Source organism: Oncorhynchus mykiss, chromosome 15, assembly GCF_013265735.2.
Source record: "Oncorhynchus mykiss isolate Arlee chromosome 15, USDA_OmykA_1.1, whole genome shotgun sequence".
In the NCBI taxonomy this organism is placed as follows: domain Eukaryota; kingdom Metazoa; phylum Chordata; class Actinopteri; order Salmoniformes; family Salmonidae; genus Oncorhynchus; species Oncorhynchus mykiss.
In genome coordinates, this window is record NC_048579.1 from 59,535,130 (window position 1) to 59,555,199 (window position 20,070).

Below are 20,070 nucleotides of genomic sequence, written 5' to 3' on the forward strand. Positions count from 1 at the left end.
GCTGATACATTTTGCGTTTCAATCATTCTCTCTCTCTCGCTCTCTTTCACTTTCCCCTCTCCCCCCTATCAAGAGTATTCACTCGGCCTCCATTTCTGTTACATCACAGACAGTCACATCTTTTAACTTCAGTCAGACACCCACAGCAGTCTCTGACCCCACCCCTTTATCCAGATCTGTCTGAATACTGGCTCATTTTCCCATATCTATGCAGAAAGAGAACAGAGAAAATGGCTGCTATTTTGAAGCCTGATAATAATCTGTGTCGCTATTTTAAGACCCAAGTGCCTGAGGTTGGAGGGACGGCTGATGATGAAGGTTGCTGATGTCATCGGTGTTGCCGGGCAACCAGAATATTTCCAGTTGGCAGGGTTTGGCTCACCAGGGTGAAGTGGCTGATGGGAGGCAGCGACAAGAGACGCAGGGAGGGCAGGCGGCTGGGTCTCTGTCCCCCCTCTGTCCAGCCCCTGTAGCCCAAGCTCCAGCCCCGGGACATGACACGCTAAAGGCTCTTTCCTTTAAAACTCTGTCTCAGTACGAAGGTTCATTGTAACATGGTGGTGAAATATGTCTAGGAGCAGTACACAATATGTCTGTTCTCTGATAGGAAGAGACATTTGGTAATCATCACACAGAGATGAGGAACAGAAGCTGAACAATTAAGTACTAGACTGTGATATTACGCAAATGGGTGCATAATGAATTGCAATTAAATAAACCTTTGTGAGGTTGTAAATTAAAGTGCAATTAGAAACAGGATCCTACGTTTTGCAGCAAATGAGGTTTAGAAATAATGACTTTCCTTTACAAATACGGTGTTTGTTTCTTGATCTCATTCTGACTGTAGAGTTAGAGAGTTCATTCTTCTGGCCCTGTGCTCTGCACTAGAGAGTAGCCTGTCCTGTCTGGGTCAATGCCACCATGTGAAGAAGCTCTGTGTGTGTTCACACAGCCTCCTCTTAGCAGCCTCCTCACCAACATGAAAACCAGTAGCTTTGTGCTTGGCACTTGAGTCTCTAAAGTCCAACATGATTACGCCCCAGAGAGTCAGGAGGTTAAGAGGAAACCTTAACTACACAGCTCAACGCTTATTATGGATGGCAACGTAACTTCACTGCATTTCCAGTGGATGCAACCTCAAGTAACCACATGGGTATGGGACTAGAAGTTTGTTAACACGTTTCACCTCCCAGCAGGGGCTAGGTTAGTGGTAGTATCTCCTCCCACGTTATGGTCATGCTACTAGGGTAACGTACCACTATGGTGTAATGGACACGTACTTGGTCCCCTTATCTAAAGCTATAAGACTACATCCCATTATCAGATCATTCAAAAGATTGCAGCCAAATAAAAATACCTAATGTGTCCTTTGTTTACCCTACTACCCAGATACACATTACAGACACCATCTATTTTCAGATGAAAGCCCTTCCTTTGACCAACCTTTCCTTGTTTTCTGTGCCCGCCTGGCGTGTCACACCTAGCATGTCACTCATTACCATATGGCTCCTGTCCCACAGACTGGCTCATTAAGAGGTTCCTGGCTCGTGGTGGGCGAGGCCGCGAGCGTAATTACAGCCTGGCTCTCCTCCGAGACGTGTGTGTGTGTTAGCCTCTCATTAGAGGCTGCTAGTGTCATTGGCTCCTCAAGCAGTGGTTTTCTGTCGGCTGTTAGCTAGCTCTGCCTTGTTTAAACTCCATAGGCCTGTAAAGCTGGTGTTTCTTATTAGAGGTCATTTTGTAATGAGAAAATGTGTATGCATGAACATTCCACTGTGGGTTTGAGGGAGAGGAATTTGAGATGCTATTAGAGCAGGTGTGATGGCAGTTTCCCTTTCTACTCCTCTACCTGTTCATCTGCGTACGTAGGTTTGTGCATGTCTGTCACATGCCTGTGCGATCCAGAACTGAGCAGCAGCTGTGACCTCCATGGAGGTTTTCTCCCTCCCTCCCTCCCAGGTACAGCTACTCCAACCAGAAGGGCTTATTAACCAGTAGCTCTGCCCCAGTCTGGCACCTCAGCTCACTGCTGGCTGGGAGGTTGTCAGACTGTCTGGACAGGACTAGATGGGCTCTTTATTGAAGCTCTAAAACAGATATTCTAATGTTCTGTTAGTGGTAAGGCGTGGACCTTTCCTCGGATCCTGTCTGGGCCACACCTATCAAGCCAGGGCCTGAGAAAGTTACTCTACATTTAAGCAATAAGGCCTGAGGGGGTGTGGTATATGGCCAGTATACCACGGCTAAGGGCTGTTCTTAGGTGCCTGGATACAGCCCTTAGCCCTGGTATATTGGTCATATACCACAAACCACTGAGGTGCCTGGATACAGCCATTAGCCCTGGTATATTGGTCATATCCCACAAACCACTGAGGTGCCTGGATACAGCCCTTAGCCCTGGTATATTGGTCATATACCACAAACCACTGAGGTGCCTTATTGGTATTATGATATTATTTTTTTTATCCCCAATTTTCAATCTTGTCTCATCGCTGCAACTCTCCAAAGGGCTCGAGGGAGTCGAAAGTGGAGTCATGCGTCCTCCGAAACATGACCCGCCTAACCGCTCTCCTTAACACCTGCCTGCTTAACCCGGAAGCCAGCCACACCAATGTGTCGGAGAAAACACCGTTCAACCAGTTGTGGCACAGCCCGGGAATGTAACCCGGGTCTGTAGTAACGCCTTAGACCGCTGCGCCACTCGGGAGGCCCCAACCTTAGTTATTAATAACTGTTTACCAATGTAATTAGAACAGTAAACAAGTAATTGTGCATCATACATGACAATATACTCAAACTAACCGGTTTATAATATACTCTGATCCAAAATAGAACGGAATACATTAAATTACCATTGTGTGTGTATATATATATATATATATATGTGTGTGTGTGTGTGTATATATATATATATATATATGTGTGTGTGTATATAATATGTGTGTGTGTATATACAGTACCAGTCAAATGTTTGGACACACCTACTCAATCCAGGGTTTTCTTTATACTGGTCTATTGGTTCAGACAGGTCAGTAGAGAGATGAGAGGTAGGACAGTGCTGCAGGAATGTTTGCCATCTCCTCTCTCTGTCTTAGCTCTGCCCCAGTAGGGGTCTGCTGACCTTGGGCCTGCTGTCTGATCACGGTCATCCTCTGACTTAGAGTTGCCCCAGCAACCGCACATCACCAGGACAACCCAAAGTTACCCCAGCAACTGCACATCGGGACAATCCAATCCCCCTCGCTCTCTCCACACACAGACGCAGGCCCAGACTCACAGAAACACACGTGCACACACACACAGTCTGCCCTCTGAGATCTGACACCTGACATGTGAGAAGGGTCAGATGTAGGACAGGAATGGCCAGATAATTGTCTGACTCAATATTCTGTGTGTGTGTATGCTTGCTTCTGTGTGTTTGTGCTTCTGTTTGTATGTGGTTGTGTAAAAGTCGATGTGAGATTAGAGAGAAGAGCAAGTCAAGGTGGTTCTGGGAGTGGATTCATGAGTGTTTATATGTCAGAGATCCCAAAACAAAGATAAAGCATTTGTGTGGCTCTGTGTCTGTACAGACAGACCAGTGATGACGCTTGGCTTTTAGACGGCACCCTGTTATGAAAGGGCACAATGCTACCTCCCCTCCTCTCCCCTTACCTCCTCTCCCACCCACTGCATGGCCTCACAGTGTCCCTTAATTCATCACTCTCAAACAGCCTCTCACCACCACAGACCCAACAGACCCAACAGACCCGTCTGTCTGGAGAAGATTGATTTGCTTGCGTACTGATATCTGACCACTGAGATAGAGAGATTGAGCGAGACCCTACCTCTTTCATCCCTCGTCCATGTCTAAACCTGTTTTCACACTGATTTCCTCTCAGTATCCCTCTCTCTGGTGGTCATCTGGAGCCTTGCTCAGTCGACTCTGCTTGTTTTCACGAGGTAAATTTCCCTGTCATTGGGAATATAACGATAACGTCCGGTTTTCTGCTTAGCGAAAGCCTTTCTGTTTAAGAACACTCAAAGTATGGAGAACTAAGCAGTGCAGTGGCATATTAATAGCCTTCCTTCCACTCGCTGGAATAAAAACAGCTCTGTTTTTCAAGGCTATTGCAGTATGCAGCATGTTAAAGTATTGGCCATTGGTTAGAATGGAAATGTGCCTTCTGTCTTCTCAATACTCCCAGATACACACAGACTAGAGGTAGGACCCGGATCTGAACGGACCAAACCGCTCGGGTCCTAGGTCAGGTCTGGTTAATTCAAGTTCGGGCGGATCTGTGAAGACCTCTAACACAGACATGTTGAGAGGCATAAGGTTAGCAGCAGTGAGAGCAATTGTTCGGGGTTAAGTGCCTTGCTCAAGGGCACAATGACAGGCGATGTTACATGGGATCAGACAGAGTTCAGTAGCCTTCCAATTCAGTTCCATTCCCATTTTTGTGTTGCCCGGCACAGGGCTTGGAACCAGAAGCCTTCCGGCTGCTGGTCCGCCTCTCTCACCTCTGGGCTACTGCTGCCCCTTACACATCAGGAAGAACTCAGGACAAAATGAAAGTATTTGAAACAAAGATCGGTTAACAATCAATTAATAAAGCACTGTAGATCTATACTTTTCCCATGGAATTGGGTAGTGCTGCAGGCGGCCTTTAAAAAACCCAGAGATGTTCCAAGGTGTTTTATTCTCTGTGTTCTAGTATCCACTAACAGCCCAAATGTACCTGGTTATGTAAGCAGACCATTAAGCCCTGGGCATTGTTTTCCTTCTAAGTGTTTAATCGGCGAGCGCAATTATACTTGGCCATTATATTGGTTGTCACTGCTCATCTCTGTTCCAGCTTTAATTGCTGTCTGAAATCTATGCCGCAATTACAACGACTGCAGCTAACAGCGTGATTTTAAACACAACGCTGCTGCCACAGCTCAGTGGGTTTATTGTGTAATCCTCACATGTTCCCATTTAGAGAGGGCTGTCACGGTCTACATGTGTTGTTAGATTCTGCCGTTTCTGCACTGATCTATATGTGGGCTGAGCAGACACACACAGCTACTCTGCACAGGTTTATTGATCTCTATCCACATATATATATATATATATATATATACAGAGCTGTAAACATAAGGCGGGCCTACTACACCATGTCATCTCCCTGCTTCCACACTCGAGGAGGAAGCAGAACAGTGGCTGGTTTGTTGTCATTGGTCACTGAGGTGGCTGAGGCCACCGGCTGATAGGTCCTGAATTTTGACCAGGTATGTGAGACCGAGGCAGACATAGGTCAACCTTCTGTGTCTCCTATTGGGGGAGACCTCAGTGTTGGCCGTCAGTGTTGGCCGGAGGTAGAAGGGCTTTGATGTCTACAGGGAGGGATTAACCTGCTGATGATTAATGAGCCCTGAGAGGTGCAGAACATCTCTAGTTCAGAGGGCACTGCCCTGGTGGCTAAAGGAGGATTCATTTCTCTCCCTTCATTGATCTGGGATGTTCTGCGACGTCTCCATCACAGTCAAACCCCCCCCCCCCCCCCCCCCCCAAGCAAAGAATGCCTTATGATATGGATAGAAGCTTAGTCCAAAACGCTAGCTAAGAAAGTGAAGTAGGTTAGAGTGCTCTCACATTCAGATATCTCCATGACAACAGGATACAATGATGAGGATATAGCAAGAAAACTATTTGCGGTGGTGACAATTGGTTATATTCTCTTCTCCTATCCTCCACCAGAGCCTCCCCTGTGTGATGTGTCACCTCTTTGATGGTTCTGCTGTATTTAGGTTGGAACCAGGGCTGTAGTGTTGTGTGGGCACGTGACTGGAGACAGAATAGACAGAGATATCTCAGTATAAAGTGGAGAAGCTGTGTGGAGTGGAGGTTGGTTGTGTGACTCAGAGAGCCCATAGGAACTGTCATAGTTCTGGTAATGTAGGTTAACTCTGCTCACAGAAAGAACATAGGGCTCAACCACAGCTTTGATGACATGCCTGACAATCGCAAACAATTTTATTTCTAGTCATGCATGAAATTGACTTTTGTTCGACTCAAAAGTGTGAATAATTTGTTCCCTTTTACACATTCTGTAAAACTTTTAATGGTTGTGGGGGAAAAAGTTGAAAGTCTGACGTTACATTGATCTTTGAGGACAACGCGCATGCATGCATGCGTGCATATGTTTCTATGTGTGTGTGTGTGTGTGTACGCACGTGTGAATGTGTGTTTATAAAGTGCATGTGTGTTGCAGAGATAAGAGAGTAGCGTGGAAGTTGCATGAGTTGTGGCAGTAAAAGTGTAAAGTCTTAATGATCTCACCCTGTATGCCCTCTGTCCTCTTTCTCCCTCTCTCCTTTCATCAGAGAGTGGCTCAGCCATCACGTCCTCCTGTATTGGCCTGGGAAACTCCCTGTCTCCCCCTGCTGGTCAGGCTGGCAAACCCGTTCCAGGATACAATGGTGAGAACTAACCTGTCTCTTTTCATTAGAGCAGAACTATCCAGGGGCGTCATGCACCCCAAAAGTCTGAGGAGGCACAAAGCACGTGAGGATGGCTGGGTGGCTAGGACCCCTATCCGGAAGTTGGAGAATGTAGCATTTTTCTAACACCTGAAACAGCTTTTTTTCTGCAATCTAGCCATAATCGTTATGCTTAATTTTATGTAAAGTGTATATCTAAGCAGAAAAACCTCTTGAGCTGTCTGTATCTTCCTGACTGGTGGTTATTTTTTTAAAGAAAGTAAATATGCTTCTCTGCATCTCTGCTAAAATCTGGGTAAAAGATTGAAAGGAATGTGAATCTTATTCAGTAATTAATAATTGCTTGCTTTTCTAAAGTCTACCAACCTTGCCAGCAGACATGCAGCTAAGGTACACTATATATACAAAAGTACGCGTACACCCCTTCAAATTAGTGGATTCAGCTTATTTCAGCCACACTCGTTGCTGCTAGGTGTATAAAATTGAGCACACAGGCGTGCAATCTCCACAGCCAAACATTGGCAGTAGAATGGCCTTACCTGTGCCATTTTGTTTCTCACTTTTTTTCCCAATTTTGTGAAATCCAATTGCGATCCAATTACGATCTTGTCTTATCGCGGCAACTCCCCAACGGGCTCAGGAGAGGCGAAGGTCGAGTAATGCGTTCTCCGAAACATGACCCGCCAAACTGCGTTTCTTAACACCCGCCCGCTTAACCCGGAAGCCAGCCGCACCAATGTGTCGGAGGAAACACCATTCAACTGGCGACTGAAGTCAGCCTGCAGGCGCCCGGCCCGCCCACAAGGAGTCGCTAGAGTGCAATGAGCCAAGTAAAGACCCCCGGTGAAACCCTCCCCTAACCCAGACAACGCTGGGCCAATTGTGCGCCACCCTATGGGACTCCCGATCACGGCCGGTTGTGACACAGCCTTGTGTCGAACCCGGGTCTGTAGTGACGCCTCAAGCACTGCAATGCCGTATCTTAGACCGCTGCACCACTCGGGAGGCCTGAGCTCTGTGACTTTCAACGTGGCACCGTCATAGGATGCCACCTTTCCAACAAGTCAGTTCGTCAAGTTTCTGCCCTGCTAGAGCTGCCCCGGTCAACTGTAAGTTATGTTACTGTGAAGTGGAAACGTCTAGGAGCAACAATGTCTCAGGCCTGAAGTAGGCCACACAAGCTGACAGAACGGGACCGCCAAGTGCTGAGGCACGTAGCGCATAAGAATCGTCGATCCTCTCTTGCAACACTCACTACCGAGTTCCAACCTGCCCCTGGAAGCAACGTCAGCACAATAACTGTTTTTTTGGGGGCTTCATGAAATGGGTTTTCCATGGCCGAGCAGCCGCACACAACCCTAAAATCACCATGCGCAATGCCAAGCGTCGGGCTGGAGTCGTGTAAAGCCATTGGACTCTGGAGCAGTGGAAACGCGTTCTCTGGAGTGATGAATCGTGCTTGGCGGATGCCAGGAGAAATCTACCTGCCCGAATGCATAGTGCAAACTGTAAAGTTTGGTGGAGAAGGAACAATGGTCTGGGTCAGTTTTTCATGGTTCGGGCTAGGCCCCTTAGTTCCAGTGAAGGGAAATCTTAATGCTGTAGCATACAATGACATTCTAGACAATTCTGTGCTTCCAACTTTATAGCAAGAGTTTGGCGAAGGCCCTCTCCTGTTTCAGCATGACAATGCTCCCGTGCACAAAGCGAGGTCCATACAGAAATGGTTTGTCGAGATTGGTGTGGAAGAACTTGACTGGCCTGCACAGAGCCCTGACCTCAACCCCATCAAACACCTTTGAGATGAATTGGAACGCTGACTGCAAGCCTGGCCTAATCGCCCGACCTCACTAATGCTCTTGTGGCTGAATTGAAGCAAGTTCCCGCAGCAATGTTCCAACATCTAATGGAAAGCCTTCCCAGAAGAGTGGAGGCTATTATAGCATATTAATGCCCATGATTTTGGAATGAGATGTTCGATGAGCAGATGTCCACATACTTGGTCATGTAGTGTTGATAGACAAACTAGCTAACTTGATTGATATCCTGAAATGGCTTCTTAGGTTCTCAATCTCCCAACGAGCTACTATATAGGTTAGCCAACACCAACGCCAACTTCATAACATTTCTAGGTGGCTAGTAGTATTCCAGAGAAACAACAACAACAACACTTTTACAAAAACAAAATATGTATTTTGGACAAATATGAGGGGGCACGTGCCGCCCATGGGGATGACTGGAACTCTGGAACTATCCCAAATGTTCTGAAATGTCTCAGTCAATTTACCTGACCAGTATGCAGAGAGAGACACTGCTTTTCAGGCTCTGTAACTGTAATCAGCAAAAAGGTATTAATGTCACGCTGTATTTATTTTAATATGGGCATGTGTGAGAGGAGTCCAGGGATATTGGCTTGGGGAAAGAAAAAACACACACCATCAATACAAAGGTTGAACTTCAGAGCAACCCACATTTTGACATCCCACATTGCCCACTGCTGAAATATAAGCCCTATAAATCAGATTTCTATGCACCTCTCCCTTCTCTAGTCACAGTGATCGACGATGATATGCAGGAGGTGACGCCAAGGACCCTGGGAAATATTGTGGTGAGGTAAGCCAGCCGCATGGTCATGGCCACACCTCTGTGAGCAGCTAAGTCATTCTGTTATACTGCCTCTGTCACCTGGAGTAGCAAACCTTTCTGTCTCTGCATCAGGGAGGATGAACACACAGGGAGATAGACTCACACACACACACACTGTCACTTTTAGAAACCCGAGCACAGTAAAATAAGTCCTGTTTTCTATCTGTTCAAATAGGAGGGTGGAATTGTTTTATGGAAATAATTTACTTTGAAATGACCATACAAAACATTTTACCATCACCCAGGGCTACATGCAGCACCACCTCCTCCATACAGATAGGTCTCCACTGTAGTAGCTTCCACAGAAGGACCTGAGAGAGAACGAGAGAGAATGTGTGTGTTGGGAGCTGATTGTGTGAGCCGGGTCACAGCGAGGGCACATCAGTCCTTCCTCCCCATTGTGCTCTTATCTGTGAGCTTGTTACTTGGAAATCACTCCCATCTTCCATTCGCCACCTCATTGTTATTGCGGCCAGTCTCTCTACCAACAAGGTGGATTACAATGGATTCAGCCCAAGCTGCTATGGAGCTTTTCATCAGAGAACTAATAGCCACAACTCTTATAATAAACCCTTTTCTCTGTTTAAGAACTAACACCTTTAGCTCTGAGGTGAATTGATAATGGAGAATCTCTCTTCCAGAGTCAAGATGGGAGGCATCAAAAGCATTTTCTTATAGTGCATTGTGTAAATAAACCTTAGGCATTGTTATTTCCTTTGGGTGGCGAGGATCTCATGCGCTAAGAAAAAGCATCAGTGCCCTAATTGAATTTGGTTTGTTTTGTTGCTTCAGAGGCTGTTTTGTGTCTGTGTGTGGAAGTGCATTCAAAAAAGGGTGACAGCCTCATTAGGATATAAATGCAGGCGGTTTAACCATGGAACATTATTAGGTCTTGGTTTGTTCATTTCCTCTCCGGGCTAGAGCAATACCAGGGGTGCCCTAGATTTGGCTGCAGTCAAAGACAGACAGGGAAGCTTCTATACTCTCACCAACAGTACAGACTTTAAAAATATATATATTCCAATTTTGTTCAAAGGTAATTTGTTCTTGATGCAACTACAATACACAAACATGCTGCTTTGTAAACGGGTGTGATGCGAACAGGGCTTGAACTTGGATGACCCTCTCAAGAACATTTGGGGGTGATTGAGAGTGACCCTGGGTAAACAAAGGTTCAGACACCCTATACCTGTGTGTGCGTTCACACGGAGGGTCAGGTCAGGCCCAGCAGACACTGGGCTCCATGTCTGAACCCACTAAAGGTGCAGTGTAATGGTATCCACTACCTCAGCCCCCCAACTCTTTAATAAACCTTATAGACTGACAGGCTTATCTTTCCAATTTAGACACTTGCTAAACCCAAAGTATTATACATACATACGGGTTTAGAAATCCTAGAGTATCTTATCTCCCCATAGAAAAACAGTGCCTCAGACATCTTGAAGCCAGTGGGTGGGGGTTTATTGTGATCATGGCTTCATGGGTAAAAGAAGACAACCCTAGACCTCTGATTATTACAATTATAAAGGAACTGTTTTGTCGCATTTGTTATTTGCTAAAGTTGTTGTTGGATGTTATTTGTAGCATCACAGAGTATGGGGATCAGTGCCACTGTAATAGTCCTCACCGTGATTGGCATGGGGATCCAGCTGTCCCACGGTGTCACCTCAGTCACTGCTACCGTCTGTTGCGTGTCAGACACTAGTCTCTCTCTCTCACCCATGCACACACCCTCTGTCTCTCCTCTACTCCAGGCTGCCACTACCACCAGGAGCAGCTTTATCTCTGTGGCAGAACCAGGAGCTTTTCAAGGAGCTCTACTTCACCAAGTTCCCTGTAGGTTATCTCACCTTTAGGCTTTATTAATGTCTTAGCATCAGATAATAATTCACCACGTTAGTGTGTGTGTGTGTGTGTGTGTGTGTGTGTGTGTGTGTGTGTGTGTGTGTGTGTGTGTGTGTGTGTGTGTGTGTGTGTGTGTGTGTGTGTGTGTGTGTGTGTGTGTGTGTGTGTGTGTGTGTGTGTGTGTGTGTGTGCGTTTTCTACTGCTTTGGATTTGTCACATACTTACCAATATGCATAATGACTTTGGATTCTATGGGACAGGTAGGTGGATTAATTTTGTGCTGGCCAGTGATGCCATCTAGTGGTTGTAATGTACTGTATGATTATAAACTGTGTGCACAAAACATTCGGAACACCTGCTCTTTCCATGACATAGACTGACCAGGTGAATCCAGGTGAAAGCTATGATCCCTTATTGATGTCACTTTTTAAATCCACTTCTATCACTGTAGATGAAGGGGAGGAGACATGTTAAAGAAGGATTTTTAAGCCTTGAGACAATTGAGACATGGACTGTGTATGTGTACCATTCAGTGAGGGTGAATGGGCAAGACAAAAGATTTAAGTGCCTTTAAACGGGGTATGGTAGTAGGTGCCAGGCACACCGGTTTGAGCGTGTCAAGAACTGCAACGTTGCTGGATTTTTCACGCTCAACAGTTTCCCGTGTGTATCAAGAATGGTCCACCACCCAAAGGACATCCAGCCAAGTTGAAACAACAGTCAACATGGGCCAGCATCCCTGTGGAACGCTTTTGACACCTTGTAGAATCCATGGGCCGATGAATTTAGGCTGTTCTCAATATTAGGAAGGTGTTCCCAATGTTTTGTACACTCAGTGTAGATAACAGAACAAAAACACCCAAAGGTGATCTACACTAGAGTGGTGATTTTATCTGAACGTCAGTCATTACCTGCTGTTTACCTTAGGGTTTCTATGACACCATGGACGCAGGCTACGTGGATGAGGAGGGTTTCCTGTACATCATGTCTCGCTCTGATGATGTCATCAACGTGGCTGGCCACAGGCTGTCGGCAGGAGCGCTGGAAGAGGTAGGAGCGGAGAGAATAATAGGTCCAGGTTGCATGGATATGAATCTACCTGTTAACAGGTTATTCCTTGTGTTTTGGCGTCTGTGTCAGCCACATGGTGGAGACGCATAGTTAATGACTGGAGTAGAAATGTCATTAAGAAAAAAGGTTTCTCCATGTAACCTGACCACAAATGTATTGTAACATCTCTGAGTGTTACAATCCCTAAACATGGATTTTCAGTCTGACCAAAGTCACCCTAAAAAAGACTCAATAGTCTCTACAGGCCAGAATGTTGAATGAAATGCTATTTACAGTTACTTTACAGGTTGTACATGCTGTTGGTCCTGTTGGAGGTGGAGATGGGGTATCCACAGGAAAGTGTTGTTTAACCGGCACCTTTAGGGTCTGTCGCTTGTATTTTCAATCTCATTTCCTCACAATCAGCTGAAAGTGTTTGCCGTTTGGTCCGTGGTTCGGCTCTGCCATATTGTGAAAGTGTTTGCCGTTTGGTCCGTGGTTCGGTTAGGCTCTGCCATATTGTGAAAGTGTTTGCCGTTTGGTCCGTGGTTCGGTTAGGCTCTGCCATATTGTGAAAGTGTTTGCCGTTTGGTCCGTGGTTCGGTTAGGCTCTGCCATATTGTGAAAGTGTTTGCCGTTTGGTCCGTGGTTCGGCTCTGCCATATTGTGAAAGTGTTTGCCGTTTGGTCCGTGGTTCGGCTCTGCCATATTGTGAAAGTGTTTGCCGTTTGGTCCGTGGTTCGGTTAGGCTCTGCCATATCGTGCAAGTGTTTGTCACGTGCAAATTGCATCAGTATTGAATAATAAAAACCAGAAGTACAAACCGATATACAGACTACTGTACTAGCGAAGTTTGGGTTGATAACACTTCCCTGTCACAGGAGGTTGGCGGCACCTTAATTGGGGAGGATGGGCTTGAGGTAATGACTGGAGCGGAATCAGTGGAATGGTATCAAATACAACATACATGGTTTCCATGGGTTTGATGCCATTCCATTTACTCCGTTCCAGCCATTATTGTGATCCGGCCTCCCCTCAGCAGCCTCCACTGTTCCCTGTGGATATGTTGTATCAGATTACCTCCGACATAGGGACAAAACCGGGGAACAACAATTAAGTTTGTTCAACATTCTGACTTGTAATGGGACTGTTCAGGAATGCTGAGCCTACAAGTGTGTTAGTATTTCACTCTCAGATTCTAAGAGGCTTTGTGTTTTCCAGTCTGTCCTGCTGCACCCCGGCGTGGTGGACTGTGCTGTGGTGGGTCTGGAGGACTCCGTGAAGGGCCACGTCCCCCTGGCTCTGTGTGTTCTCAGAAACGGTAAGAGACACAGTGACCCAGAGAGATACAGGACAAAGGTCCATTTAATAGAGCAATTTGGGGATCCAACATTACTGTGACTGTGGGGTTGTAGAAAGTCAAACACCTGTGTATGTGGGTCTGTCTCAGACCTAAAGAAGAGCCAGGGAGACGTGGTGAAGGAGATGGTGAGCCTGGTCAGAGAGACCATCGGGCCCGTGGCTGCTTTCAGGAAGGTGCTGATTGTCAGAGGTCTCCCAAAGACCCGCTCTGGGAAGATCCCCCGCTCCTCCCTGGCTAACCTGGTCAACGGGAAGCCATACACGGTAACTCACCACACATTCACCCACCATGTCAATACTACATGGATTGAAGCCAACAACAATGTTTTTGTAGCATATTAGAATCTGAGGTATTCAAGCACACTTTGAGGAATGGCTGTATATTAATAATATTTTGTTTGGTTCTGGAAGACAGAGGCAATTATTCACCAATAATAGCCCTGGATTATTATTCCTGTACAGCTGCCAATTATCTGGCGAGTCGGTGTTGGATCAATTTAATTCATACCGACAAATTGAATAAAAGTTTGAGGATTATATGAAAGATGAAATTCACTCACAATGTAATAAGATTTAAACAGAAATGGAAAGAAAATATTGCGACTACTAGTAGTACGGAAGACTGTGTCTATCTCCACAGATATCCCCTACCATTGAGGACCCAGATGTGTACAAGGACATTGAGAAGATGGTGAAACAGGAGCTGAGACCCACTGGACAGTGACTCTCTAACCCTCCACCTGGGCTGCCGACATTGCAGAGTCTACCATGAAGGGTGGACTAGAACTGTTCTTCTGACTAGACAGAAAACTGCCAGGTTGCAAGAGCTGTATGTACTTTAGCCTACTCCTCTGACTTTCGTTGGCGTGACAACGAACATGGCACAACAGGAGTTGACTATAGCACAAGCAGATTTGCAAACCGGTCACAGTGTATCTTCACTATTCCACTGAAGACACTCCCAATTGTAGACTTAACAGTTGCACTGTCTACCATTACCCAAAGGGAACAGTCATTCTGAGAGATGGGTGTCACTACCTCTGTGTGGGGGTGACATTGAATAGCCAGGACAAGAAATGACATGAAATAACTTGATGGTAGACCTTGAACAGTGGTTAACAATATTGTGAAAATGTGAAGTATATTTACCACTGTGAAATAAAATGTGAAAAAACTTGGTATAGCTACAGAACACGGTCAATTCTCTGAGTAAGGCCTAGATTCAATCAGATCGAGTGTTAACCGGCGATAGCTGACACCCGCATAACTGTTTTGGCGGTGTCGGAGGTGGAACTGTGTTGGAGCTGTCAAATTGGTGAGAAGCTGCTCTTGATCATTGTCACAAAGCCACACCCATCCCACTGGTGTTAGAAGTTCAGAAGGAGAAAGTAGGCTATATAGAAATACTGACGCTCAAATTGAAAATCCTTCAAATGAAATAAGGAGGATTTCTATCAGCCTAATCAAGGTGTAGATTCCATCTCACATTCCAGTGTTCCAACTTGTAAACAAGGCTGCATGATGTTTCTCTTGATGCGACTTCGTGCAGCCAATGGCAATGTCCACTTTAGGTATAATGCCAGGAGCTGCTTGTGCATTTAACAGCTCTAACTCAGTTTCACCTCCGACTCCACCAAAACAACCGCTATGCAGTTTAAAGCCTGTTTGTCATATCCTCATGGTGTTACCAGTAATGGGTACCAATATCAAAGATAGGCAGAAACTGCCTCTCCAATAGAAATCCCAGATCACACTTTGTAGCCGATCTCATCTGGTCTAATGGCCGTGTCGCACCAAACTGCGCATGTGCAGGAGTTAAATCAAAGGCAGTAGAGATCTTCAGGAAATGGGCCTGGGGCTTTCCCACCTGGACCTGATATGCATAAATAATACAATTATAGAGACCGTTACAAACGGACCCAAGGACAACAACCCGATCCGAGTGAGGGAAGACGCAAGTCATTTCATTTATTAACATGAGCTGATAAAGTGTGAGAGGGGGGAGAGAGAGAGAGGTGCTGCTCTAGCATGCGGGGGAAAGGCTGTAATGTGAGCGAGTGACACTGGGAGGAGGGAGGGAGAGACTATACAAATTGATGGAAGGTGGTGTTGGGGGGAAAAACATACAACATTATAAAATCCATGTACACAAACGACGTGTGGTTAAAATAGACATAAAACACATTTCTTCCTACAGGGCTGTGGGGTGAGACAGGGATGCAGCTTAAACCCCACCCTCTTCAACATATATATCAACGAATTGGGTAGGGCACTAGAAAAGTCTGCAGAACCCGGCCTCACCCTACTAGAATCTGAAGTCAAATGTATATTGTTTGCTGATGATCTGGTGCTTCTGTCACCAACCAAGGAGGGCCTACAGCAGCACCTAGATCTTCTGCACAGATTCTGCCAGACCTAGGCCCTGACAGCAAATCTCAGTAAGACCAAAATAATGCTGTTCCAAAAAAGGTCCAGTCGCCAGGACCACAAATACAAATTCCATGTAGACACTGTTGTCCTAGAACACACAAAAAAACTATACATACCTTGGGCCCAAACATCAGCGCCACAGGTAACTTTCATAAAGCTGTGAATGATCTGAGAGACAAGTCAAGAAGGGCATTCTATGCCATCAAAAGGAGCATAACATTTGACATACCAGTTAGGATCTGGCAAAATACTTGAATCAATTATAGAACCCATTGCCCTTTATGGTTGTGAGGTCTGGGGTCCGCTCAACAACCAAGAATTCACAAAATGGGACAAACACCAAATTGAGACTGCATGCAGAATTCTGCAAAAATATCCTCTGTGTTCAAACACCAAATAATGCATGCAGAGCAGAATTATGCCAAAACCAGCTAATTATCAAAATACAGAAAAGAGCCGTTTAAATTCTACAACCACCTAAAAGGAAGCGATTCCCAAACTTTTCATAACAAAGCCATCACCTACAGAGAGATGAACCTGGAGAAGAGTCCCCTAAGCAAGCTGGTCCTGGGGCTCTGTTCACAAACACAAACACACCCCACAGAGCCCCGGGACAGCAGCACAATTAGACCCAACCAAATCATGAGAAAACAAAAAGATAATTATTTCCAATGTGTCAATTAATTAACAAAAAAACAGCGAACTAGAATGCTATTTGGCCCTAAACAGAGAGTACACAGTGTCAGAATACCTGACCACTGTGACTGACCCAAACTTAAGGAATGCTTTGACTATGTACACACTCAGTGAGCATAGCCTTGCTATTGAGAAAGGCCGCTGTAGACAGACCTGGCTCTCAAGAGAAGACATGCTATGTGCACACTGCCCACAAAATGAGGTGGAAACTGAGCTGCACTTCCTAACCTCCTGCCAAATGTATGACCATATTAGAGACACATATTTATTTCTCTCATATTACACAGATCCACAAAGAATTAGAAAACAAACCCGATGTTGATTAAACTCCCATATCTACTGGGTGAAATACCACCGTTTGCCATCACAGCAGCAAGATTTGTGACCTGTTGCCACAAGAAAAGGGCAACCAGTGAAGAACAAACAATTGTAAATACAACCCATATGTTTATTTATTTTCCCTTTTGTACTTTAACCATTTGCACATTGTTACAACACTGTATATATACATAAAATGACATTTGTAATGTCTTTATTCTTTTGAAACTTCTGTGAGTGTAATGTTTTCTGTTCATTTTTATTGTTTATTTCACTTTTGTATATTTTCTACTTCACTCACCTGCTTTGTCAATGTTAACATATGTTTCCCATGCCAATAAAGACCATTGAATTGAATTGACTAGAGACAGCAACCAACCAACCCGCTCTATAATAGGCTAATAGCTGCCATAGCTAGGTTATTGATCGTCAAATATAATTACGTAGTAGCTACATGTCTTGGACTGCATCAAACCTAGGGAAAGTTAAGCTAGCAAACGTTAGCTACCTAGGCTAACCGAGGCTGCAGTGCATGCGCTTCCTCATTCCACAATTACAAATAACGTAATTCAGAATATTAAGTAGCAGCCTGCCTACCTGTTGGCTCTTGGTCGTTGTAGCCTACCCTTATCATTTAACTTTTAATTCCATCTTCCAATGATTTAGATATCTCCTAGCTTTTGCCACACACGGAATGAGGCTCCGAGTGTAGCCTATTGCCACTTTGATGACAACAACAAGCTCCACTCTCGTGAAAAGCAAGAGCAGCAGCATACATCATATAATGTATTGCTCTCTCTCCTGCAGCAGTCGTGTTCGGATCTGTTATACAGTTTCTTGCTCTCTCTCCTGCAGCAGTCGTGTTCGGATCTGTTATACAGTTTCTTGCTCTCTCTCCTGCAGCAGTCGTGTTCGGATCTGTTATACAGTTTCTTGCTCTCTCTCCTGCAGCAGTCGTGTTCGGATCTGTTATACAGTTTCTTGCTCTCCCTACTGCAGCAGTCGTGTTCGGATCTGTTATACAGTTTCTTGCTCTCCCTACTGCAGCAGTCGTGTTCGGATCTGTTATACAGTTTCTTGCTCTCTCTCCTGCAGCAGTCGTGTTCGGATCTGTTATACAGTTTCTTGCTCTCTCTCCTGCAGCAGTCGTGTTCGGGTCTGTTATAAAGTTTCTTGCTCTCCCTACTGCAGCAGTCGTGTTCGGATCTGTTATAAAGTTTCTTGCTCTCCCTACTGCAGCAGTCGTGTTCGGATCTGTTATACAGTTTCTTGCTCTCTCTCCTGCAGCAGTCGTGTTCGGATCTGTTATACAGTTTCTTGCTCTCTCTCCTGCAGCAGTCGTGTTCGGATCTGTTATACAGTTTCTTGCTCTCCCTACTGCAGCAGTCGTGTTCGGATCTGTTATACAGTTTCTTGCTCTCCCTACTGCAGCAGTCGTGTTCGGATCTGTTATACAGTTTCTTGCTCTCCCTACTGCAGCAGTCGTGTTCGGATCAGTTATACAGTTTCTTGCTCTCTCTCCTGCAGCAGTCGTGTTCGGATCTGTTATACAGTTTCTTGCTCTCCCTACTGCAGCAGTCGTGTTCGGATCTGTTATACAGTTTCTTGCTCTCCCTACTGCAGCAGTCGTGTTCGGATCTGTTATACAGTTTCTTGCTCTCCCTACTGCAGCAGTCGTGTTCGGATCTGTTATACAGTTTCTTGCTCTCCCTACTGCAGCAGTCGTGTTCGGATCAGTTATACAGTTTCTTGCTCTCCCTACTGCAGCAGTCGTGTTCGGATCTGTTATACAGTTTCTTGCTCTCCCTACTGCAGCAGTCGTGTTCGGATCTGTTATACAGTTTCTTGCTCTCCCTACTGCAGCAGTCGTGTTCGGATCTGTTATACAGTTTCTTGCTCTCTCTCCTGCAGCAGTCGTGTTCGGATCAGTTATACAGTTTCTTGCTCTCCCTACTGCAGCAGTCGTGTTCGGATCTGTTATACAGTTTCTTGCTCTCCCTACTGCAGCAGTCGTGTTCGGATCTGTTATACAGTTTCTTGCTCTCCCTACTGCAGCAGTCGTGTTCGGATCTGTTATACAGTTTCTTGCTCTCCCTACTGCAGCAGTCGTGTTCGGATCTGTTATACAGTTTCTTGCTCTCTCTCCTGCAGCAGTCGTGTTCGGATCAGTTATACAGTTTCTTGCTCTCCCTACTGCAGCAGTCGTGTTCGGATCTGTTATACAGTTTCTTGCTCTCTCTCCTGCAGCAGTCGTGTTCGGATCAGTTATACAGTTTCTTGCTCTCTCTCCTGCAGCAGTCGTGTTCGGATCAGTTATACAGTTTCTTGCTCTCTCTCCTGCAGCAGTCGTGTTCGGATCAGTTATACAGTTTCTTGCTCTCTCTCCTGCAGCAGTCGTGTTCGGATCTGTTATACCGTACTGTGATTCGGGTACGGGTGGATCCGTTGACCTCTAAAAGGCAGTCCTCCGATATAGTTGTTTTAGATGAAAATGAAAACGTGTCAGTTTGTCACTTTCATGAGGTTGTAATAATGACAGTTTCAGCTACTTAAGACATTGTCTTGAATCATGGTGTGGCTTTTAGATTTCGAGAAAACAACTTAAGGAAGCATTTTTCACTTCTCCCATTGACTTCTCAAACCCAGGTCTGGTCTGCCGAGTTTGTTTCGCAAGCATTCCCAGAAGACTCACGATGTTACGCCTCTGGGTTTAGAAACTCTGTGACCAATATTGTTCAAACAGCCATCATGCATTGTGTTAATTATTTAAAGAAGTGACATCTCCATTGGCAAAAGAAAGTTGAAGGGTGGGTTTCACAGAATCTCAGTTGAAAGTGATTTTAAAGGTGCAATGCAGTCTTTTAAAAAAATGTCTGGGTAAAAGTTAAGTGCCTTACTGTGATTCTTCTCAATTAAAATAGTTACAAATAAACAAAAATAGCTTCTTAGCAAAGAGACTGTCTGGGAGTGGTCTGAGTGAGGGCCCTAACTGGACAGGCCTAATAGGAGGGATATATTTATGTAACCTGACAACTTGCAGGTTATTGGTCTATTGAAGGCCCAGTGCAGTCAAACTGACTTTCCTGTGTTTAATATTTCCACACTATGAGGTTGGAATAATATTGTGAAAATGATAATTCCCTTTTAGTGTAAGAGCTGTTTGAAAAGACTGCCTGAAATGTCATCCTGTTTTGGTGGGATGGAGTTTTGGCCTGGGATGGAGTACTCAGGCTACTCCCAGACAGTCCTAGAAAAAG

The 20,070-nt window shown here is 45.3% G+C and overlaps 1 protein-coding gene across 2 annotated transcripts in view; it reads left to right on the plus strand.

The window, feature by feature from the left end:
- The window catches only part of LOC110490468 (acyl-CoA synthetase short-chain family member 3, mitochondrial), a 31,656-nt gene extending 17,108 nt beyond the window's left edge, over window positions 1–14,548 (plus strand). For both annotated transcript variants that reach the window (XM_021563871.2, XM_021563873.2), the window contains 7 exons: window positions 6,349–6,444; window positions 9,015–9,078; window positions 10,866–10,947; window positions 11,885–12,007; window positions 13,229–13,328; window positions 13,458–13,633; window positions 14,010–14,548. In XM_021563871.2, coding sequence (XP_021419546.2) covers window positions 6,349–6,444; window positions 9,015–9,078; window positions 10,866–10,947; window positions 11,885–12,007; window positions 13,229–13,328; window positions 13,458–13,633; window positions 14,010–14,093 — 725 coding nt within the window. In that variant the 3' untranslated portion in view covers window positions 14,094–14,548. The remainder of the gene's footprint in view (window positions 1–6,348; window positions 6,445–9,014; window positions 9,079–10,865; window positions 10,948–11,884; window positions 12,008–13,228; window positions 13,329–13,457; window positions 13,634–14,009) is intronic.
- The last annotated feature ends 5,522 nt before the right edge of the window (window positions 14,549–20,070 follow it).